The following is an 8,211-nucleotide window of genomic DNA, read 5'->3' as shown; positions in this document are numbered from 1 at the left end:
ACAACTTGACAAAGAAACAGCTTAGAGTTCCCATCCACAAAGGCTTTCTGTCTCCTGAATCTCAGCTGCAGATCATAGAATATCAGGCTTGGAAGGGACCTCAGGAGGTCATCTTGTCCAACCCCCTGCTTGAAGCAGGACCAATCCCCAGACAGATTTTTCACCCCAGTTCCCTAAATGGCCCCTTCAAGGATTGAGCTTACAACCCTGAGTTTAGCAGGCCAATGCTCAAACCACTGAGCTATCCTTCCCCCTGCCAAAGATGAGAATAAACCATAAGAAGGGAGAGCAGACACCCATATTATCTCTACTGTTCTTTACCTACAGCATTGACAAAACCTGAAGAACAGAGAAAGTAGCATTGGACTGAGGAGAGATCTTGACTGATACAAATTCAGCCAATAAGACAGCAGTAATGTGTGGTGAGAGAGACCTTTGCTTTGAATTCACTTAGCTTATTAAGTTAGGCATTAGTTGTGTTTTGCCTTTATTCTCTTGTAACCAATTCTGACTTTTATGCATCATCACAGAATCATAGGATTGGAAGGGACCTCAAAAGTTCATTTAGTCCAGTCCCCTGCACTCATGGCAGGACTAAATATTATATAGACCATCCCTGATGGGTGTTTCTTTAACCTGCTCTTAAAAATCTCCAATTACAGAGTTTCCACAACCTCCCTAGGTAATTTATTCCAGTACTTAACCACCCTGTCAGGAAGTTTTTCCTCTAATATGCAACCTACACCTCCCTTACTGCAATTTAAGACCATTGCTTCTTGTCCTGTCCTCAGAGATTAATGATAATCAATCATCATAGAATATCAGGGTTGGAAGATACCTCAGGAGGTCATCTAGTCCCATCCCCTGCTCAAAGCAAGACCAATCTCCTGGCAGATTTTTACCTCACTTCCCTAAATGAGCCCCTTAAGGATCAAACTCATAACCCTAGGTTTAACAAGCCAATGCTCAAACCACCGAGCTATCCCTCCCCAATTTTTCTACCTCTTCCTTATAACAACCATTTATGTACTTGAAAACTGTTATGCTCCCCCTCCATCAATCTTCTACTCTCTAGACTAAACATACCCAATTCTTTCAATTTTCCCTTATAGGTCATGTTTTCTAGACCTTTAATCATTTTTGTTACTCTTCTCTGGGCTTTCTCCAATTTGTCCACATCTTTCCTGAAATGTGGCAACTAGAACTGGACAGCATTTTCCAGTTGAGGCCTAATCAGCACAGAGTAGAGCAGAATTACTTTTTGTGTCTTGCTTACAACACTCCTGCTAACACATCCCAGAATAATGTTTGCTTTTTTCTCCAAACAGTGTTACATTGTTGACTCATATTTAGCTTGTGATCCACTATGACACCCAAATTCCTTTTCGTAGTACTCCTTCCTAGGCAGTCATTTCCCATTTTCTATGTGTGCAATTGATTGTTCTTTCCTAAGTGGAATACTTTGCATTTGTCCTTATTGAATTTCATCCTATTTATTTCAGACTATTTCTCCAGTTTGTCCAGATCATTTTGAATTTTAATGCTATCCTCCAAAGCACTTGCAACCCCTCTCAGCTTGGTATTGTCTGCAAACTTTATAAGTGTACTCTTTAGACAATTATTTATATCGTTTATGAAGATTTTGAACAGAACCAGACCCAGGACTGATTGATATGCCTTTCCAACTTGTCTGTGAACCACGGATAACTACTCTCTGGGAACAGTTTTCCAACCAGTTATGCACCCACCTTATAGTAGCTCCATCTAGGTTGTATTTCCCTAGTTTGTTTATGAGAAGGTCATGCAAGGGAGTATTGAAAGCCTTACTAAAATCAAGATATACCACATCTACCTTTTCCCTCCATCCACAAGGCTTGTTACTCTGTGAAAAAAAGCTATCAGGCTGATGTAACACAATTTGTTCTTGGTAAATCCATGTTGACTGTTATTTATCACCTTATTATCTTCTAGCTGTTTGCAAATTGCTTAACTATTTGCTCTATTATCTTTCCGGGTACAGAAGTTAAGCTGACTGATCTGTAATTCCCCAGGTTGTCCTTATTTTCCGTTTTATAGATGGGCACTATATTTGCCTTTTTCCAATCTTCTGGAATCTCTCTTGTCTTCCATGACTTTTCAGAGATGATTACGTATGGCTCAGATAACTCCTCAGTCAGCTCCTTGAGTATTCTAGGCTATGTTTCATCAGACCCTGTTGACTTGAAGACATCTAACTTCTCTAAGTAATTTTTAACTTGCTCTTTCCCTAAAAATCTTTCCCCACTTACAATCTATGTTTTTCTTGTAAATAAATTTTGTTTTATTGTTTTAACTAAACCAATGTGTTTGTATTGAAGTGTTTGGAGAACTCCATTTGGAGTAACAGAGTTTGTTCATATCATTTTCTATTACTAAAATGATGACTTGCTCTGAGCTTGTACTGTTAAGTGGGTGCTGGGCAGTAAAAGACACACATTTCTGGGGGAAAGTCTGGGACTGGGAGTTTCCTGGTGTTTCCCTGCAGTGTAATTCATGGCTGGCTGGCTATAGCACTCATACAGTATAGCTGGGAGTGATTTACATGCTGTGTGTGGGCAGACCAGGAATAGTTGCTCTCACAGCAAAGCAGTTTAAAAGGCATCCCAGGCTGGAGAATTGAGCGGGGCAATGTCACAGGGCTCTGCTGAGCCAGGAGTTAGTTTGTGTCCTGAGGAATTACCCAAATGCCCCCTGCTTAGATTCTTGTTCCTTGCTAACCCCTCCTTCCTACCCCTGCTGGTTAATTTCACTCCCTGCTTTGTAACCCTGCAATGAATAAAACCGAAGGTACAAAAATCTAAAGCGTCCCCTTGCTGGGAATTGACCAATGGCCGCCCTCTGACTGAGGCCACAGCAGGACCCAGTCCCCTTATCTACAACAACAGCTAGGTAAGAGGAGGAGGAGGCAGCGAGCAGAGTGGTTAGAGAGCCGGGTCTGTGAAGACTCAGTGTTAGCCACTCTCACCCCCACCCATGCTGATGGAGAGGGGGAGGGGTCCGTGCAAGCTCCCGCCAGAGCTCAGCTCCGCTTCAGGTGTGCTGGCCCAAGGGGGGGCAGCTCCCAGCTGTTCTGCAGCCCCAGCTGTGCACATCTGCAGAGGGGACACCTTGCCTCATAGGGACCTTGTCCTCTGTATGTTGGTCGGAGGAGTTGGGGGAGGGGATTGGTTTGCAGACACCAGAGCCTCTCGCCATAGGTCCAGGACATCCAAGGGCCCCTGCTTGACGCTGGCTCCCCACAGGAAGGTTCTGACGCTGAAGGTTTCCTACCCACCAGCCAGATCTGTAAATACCCTGGGGCTCTACCAGAAGCACCATCCCTGTTCCTCGACAGATGCTAAGGATGCTTCTGTTGCTCCTGATCCCCCTGGCCATTCTCCTGCCCCTCGGGGCTACTGCTGGTGAGTCGGGGGAGGGGGGGCCATCAGCCCACCGGGGAGCAGTTTGAACCCACCAAGCCAGACTGGGCAGCTGTCACACTGGAGGGGACCCTTCCTAAAGGCAAGAGGCTCGGATAAAGCACCAGCGGCTCCCCAGGGCCAGGAAAATCTGGGGGCAGCTGGTCCCAGGAGAAATCACCCAGAACAGATACAGCAAGGGATGGTTCCCTAAGCCACAGGTCAGTGGGTCTCATCACAGCCCGGAGCCATCACTGGGGGCCCTGGGATTACAGAGGCTGCAGCTGGTATCACCGGGGGAAGCTAACCTTGCCCTCTGCAAGACCCCTGACTCTCTTGGGAGGGGGATGTCTGCCAGAGGAGACCATTGGGGGATGGGAAGCACAGCCCCACAACAACCCTTGTGTGACTCTTCCAGACACGCAGGATGGAATGGACCAGGGGGTCCTGATCCCAGAGGACTTTGTGCTGCCAGTCGCCCACTCTGACTCTGGGTAAGTCCCTCCCCCTGGAGCCCTGCGGCCGTTTGTGTGTTGGGGGATGGGGAATATATGCCCTGGGAAGGGAAAGGGGGTTCCCAGCCCAAAAACTTCTTCAGGACTAACAACATTTGCCCCTTCTGTGACAAGATGAAGCCACGTGTGTGGGGTAGAGACACACACCCCCATTACCCCAAGGATTGGAGCAGTCCTCTGGGAGGGTGGAGACCTGTTTTAACCCTCCCACCCCATATAGGGAACAAGGACTGGAACCCACAACTGGTGTTTCCTAAGTGAGGGCCAGATCCACTGAGCTATGGTGGGAGGGGGATTCAGGCGCCCTTGTTGAAGCTACTCCACTGTGTACAAATAATTAGCTTGTCACTGGGCCACAGCGAGAGTGAATGACTCTGCAGCCTAGTGGTTAGCACACCCGCCTGGGAGGGGGAGACCCAGGGTCCAGCCCCCTGCTCCAGTGACCCGTGACTTTATCCACAGTGGAACAGCTTCAGCAGGAGAGATTCAACGAGACCACCGCAGGCTGTCCCCTGGCTCCATGATTGGTTGGAGGGAGCCCAGCTCTGAATAACCAGGAACTAGGGTCTCCCAAACACACGCCAGGGGACAGATGTGGAGCCAGGTCCCTTAACGCCCGGACAGAAGGCATCAGACACCATGGGGATGGGCATGGCGCAGGAACAGACCAGGGTGCGGTGTGACGCCCAGAGACAGAGAAAGGATGGGCATGGAGGGGAGGGAGGAGTGGGCAAGTGAGGCCAACACACCAATTCACACAGAGCATCATGCAGCTGAGTGTACACCTGCCTGGATCAGCGCAGAGCCCTGGGCCAGCAGCTGAGAATGGAGCAGGTAGGGGCAGGTGGGGGGCAGGCAGCCGGGTGGGGAGATGGTCTGGAATGGGGGCTGTACTCCCCTCCATATCACCACAATCAGCCTCTACCCTTCAGCCACATTGTTCCCCTGCTCAGCGCCCACAAGGCCGATCGACGAGACCGGAGCCGCCCACAGATCCAAGTGCGTCCGAAGAGTCACCATCAGGTCTGCACCAATGGGCTATGTGCCAAGGCCCAGGACCTGCTGCTGCAGGTAACGGGGGGCAGTGGGGAATCTGCATTCACAGCAGATGGGAGCCAGAACCGACCCTGAGCCCTGCAGTCAGAGGTGACTCCGGATTGACCTCGGGGAGCTGGGAGCAGAATTTCAGTAAAAAAGTGAAAGGAAGTTTAAGTGAGATCTGCACGCTGGAGTCCCACGTTCTATCCCTGGCTCTGGGTGGGCAGTGGGGTCTAGTGGTTAGAGCAGGGGGGCTGGCAGCCAGACCATAGTTGCCAAACTAGTCAAATCGACATTATGTGCAAGCTGGGGTTGTGGCCAAGGCTCTCCACAGGAGTTTAGGGGACCTGAGTTTCATTCTCTGTCTCTTAGGATGGAATTTTCAACCCCCCTACAAGAACCTCGAGATCAAACCCTGCTGTGTTCCCATGGGATTCGAGCATTGCAGTGGGAGTTGAAAAGCTGAGGGTGAATCTCTGTGCCTTGGTTTCCCCAACTGTAATATGGGGATAAGAACCCTTTCTCAGTCTGCTTTGCCCATTTCAAACATAAGGGTTCCCCGCTGGATCTATGCAGTGCCCCGCACAATGGAGCCCTTATCTCGTTGGGGGTAATGAGAGAGGCAGGGCTTTAGGGGTAGAATGGGCTAGCAGGGGGAGGTGTTCAGGCCCAGGAGGTGTTATGGAGGAGGAAAATCCCCACCCCACGCTGTCTCCATCCATCTCCTCCCTCTCCGCACTGCAGGTTGATCCAGTGACAGACACAGCCATGGCCCTGAGGGGACCCCACCCTGCGCTCCTGCTGCCGCTCGACCTGCTGTCTGGTTCCTTGGGCCTGACTGGGGAATGTGACAAGTATGAGCAGTTCATGAAGAGGCACTTTGATTGCCCTAAGACCAGTAACATCCACGAGACCTATTGCAACTACATGATGAAGGAACGCAACATGACCTGCAAATGCATCAACACCTTCATCCACGCCCCTGAAGAAGACATCAAAGCCATCTGCAAAAAGAAAGGGATACTCGACAAAGACAGCATCTACAAGAGTAATACAACCTTCAATCTCACCGTATGTAAGCTGAAGACTCAAAATGGCCAGTCCTGTACATATGAGGAAGAAGAAAAGACTTCCAAGATTCGCGTGGCTTGTAACAAAGAGCACCTGCCTGTGCACTTCGAAAACACGACACCAGCAGCACCTATGTCTCTAGAGAAGATCCAAATCCAGCTGGGTCACACCTCGACTGGGCTGTCCCACACCCACATGGAGCGCAAGTAGAGAGCGGCTCTGAAACCTCAGGTGGGGACAGAGAGCTGAGCACAAGGGGGACAAACAACCGAATCGAACCTGTATGGCTCCCGCCAGCGCAAGCAACCTGCCTCAATGGGGAACCCCTCTGCTACCCGTAGCGCCCATTACACAGTATAGCTGCCCCTTCCCCACCCCCACACTCTGCTGCCCCTAGAGCCCATTATACAATATAGACACCCCCTCTCTGTCCCCACCCTGTGCTGCCCCTGGTGCCCATTATACAGTACAGCTGCCCCTTCCCCACCCTCACCCTCTGGTGCCCATTATGTAACACTGTGATCCTCATCTATGAGCAGGGCCCTGAGATGCTAGGGGGATGCCATCAATAAATAATCAGTCCAGCACTGTCTGGGTTGGTAAAGGAGGGTGGGATAAAGCTTGTACCAGGCTGATCCCTGGATGCTGTTACTGGGCTGGTTTCTCTTGCTGTTCCCTGCAATAAAACGCATGATTGCAAATGCAGTATGGCTGGGTCGGCTTTTGTGCGGAACTCGATGCAGAGAAATTAGACTTCTCTCTCTCTCTCTCTCTCTCTCTCTGTCTCTGTCCCTCTCTCTCCCAGCTGCTCCCTACCACGACCACTGCTGAAGGGAGCATGGCTAGGAGGTGTTGGGAAATGATTTCCAAGTGCCTTCTCCAGTCCTCAGAGATGCCCCACTTTGATGTGGCTCCCATGCAGGGGACCTGGCTAGTTTAGTTTGGCAGCACCTGAGTCTGTCCCCTGCCCGGGGTTCTGCTTCTGATCTGGCCCCACATTTGGGGGACTAGGGAACAAGTATTTGTTAAAGGGCTAGTCAATTCAGCAGGGAAAGGTCTAACACCACCCAGTGGCTGGAAGTTGAAGCTAGACAATTTCAAACTGGAAGTAAAGTGTAAACTTTTACCAGAGAGAGTAATTACCCATTGGCACCAGTTACCAAGGGTCCTGGTGGATTCTCTATCACTGGTTACTTTTTAAATGGAGGCTGGAAGTTTTTCTGAAAGCTCTGCTCTAGAGTAAGGGGACCACATTTCCTGAAGTAAAAGCAGGATGGACTGGGATTCGCTTGAGCCCCCTGTGCAGGGCTCACTGGGGTCGCCACCTCTCCCCCTCTCCCGCCACCCAGACCTGAGCAGCCCAGCCCGTGCCTTGGTATAGATGCTGCACTGCATAGATGCTACAGGTAGGGTAGATGTTGCCCTCTGGGGAAGGTATGCCAGCATTTCTGGAGCAGGCCCCGCTGCATTGTGGGCAATTCTTATGCCGTATTGTGAGGGCCGATGCCAGGGAATAGAAGGGGTTTCAAAGACCCTAAAAGTCCCTGGGCCGTTCCCCAGATCCAGCCCCTTCTTTCAGCTGAACTCCACTCTGCTTTGGCAGGAGGAATCAGCGACAGGGGATCCAGGTGTTTTCTTAGTGGAACTTCCTAATTTACACTGGACACTCAAGTCCTAGAGCAGAAAGGTCACAACAGCAGGCAGGAAATGCTCCCTGACCAGAAATCCCAGCTCTGCCCTAAGAACTGAGTCTGGTTAAACAGATTCAGGCAGACAGCAAACTCCCGGGGTGGGGAGTGAGAGGTGGTGAAAGTTTCTCCGTTCCAGCTTTTTTCATGCATTGAAAAAAAAGTGTTAGCTCATTAAAATTGCAAGGGGGGAGAACATGTCTGCATTTCCTCCAATAAATTCATTTTTAATAGGAAAATAGAAAGTTTCCAGACTGACCCACTGAGCTAGAGGGGGAGGGGTAGGCTTAGTCTCCTCTGTTGACACTGCTCCATTGTGTCTAAATAATTACACAGTAACAGAGCCAAAGCGAGAGCAAATGACTGTAACTCAGAGGTTAGTGCACCCACCTGGGAGAGGGGACCCAGAGTCCAGTGCCTCCTGCTCTAGTGTCCATTTTCCTGTTTGAAGCTGTGGATAAG

General features: G+C 50.0%; 1 protein-coding gene across 2 annotated transcripts; it reads left to right on the top strand.

Moving 5' to 3' along the window:
- Positions 1-3,307: 3,307 nt before the first annotated feature.
- On the top strand, positions 3,308-6,725 carry LOC127031283 (ribonuclease pancreatic-like). Of its 2 annotated transcripts, none has more exons than XM_050918031.1 (4): positions 3,308-3,440; positions 3,856-3,931; positions 4,885-5,023; positions 5,735-6,725. In XM_050918031.1, exons 1-4 carry the CDS (start codon positions 3,374-3,376, stop codon positions 6,269-6,271), a joined length of 819 nt encoding a protein of 272 aa, XP_050773988.1. In that variant the 5' UTR covers positions 3,308-3,373; the 3' UTR covers positions 6,272-6,725. The 2 variants fall into 2 exon arrangements, with proteins under 2 accessions (XP_050773988.1, XP_050773989.1); XM_050918032.1 differs by lacking the exon at positions 3,308-3,440 and adding an exon at positions 3,595-3,658.
- Positions 6,726-8,211: the final 1,486 nt, after the last annotated feature.

This window comes from Gopherus flavomarginatus, chromosome 11, assembly GCF_025201925.1.
Source record: "Gopherus flavomarginatus isolate rGopFla2 chromosome 11, rGopFla2.mat.asm, whole genome shotgun sequence".
Classification (NCBI taxonomy): Eukaryota; Metazoa; Chordata; order Testudines; family Testudinidae; genus Gopherus; species Gopherus flavomarginatus.
The sequence above is the reverse complement of the archived record's forward strand: the minus strand, read 5'-3'. Positions and strand labels throughout refer to the sequence as shown.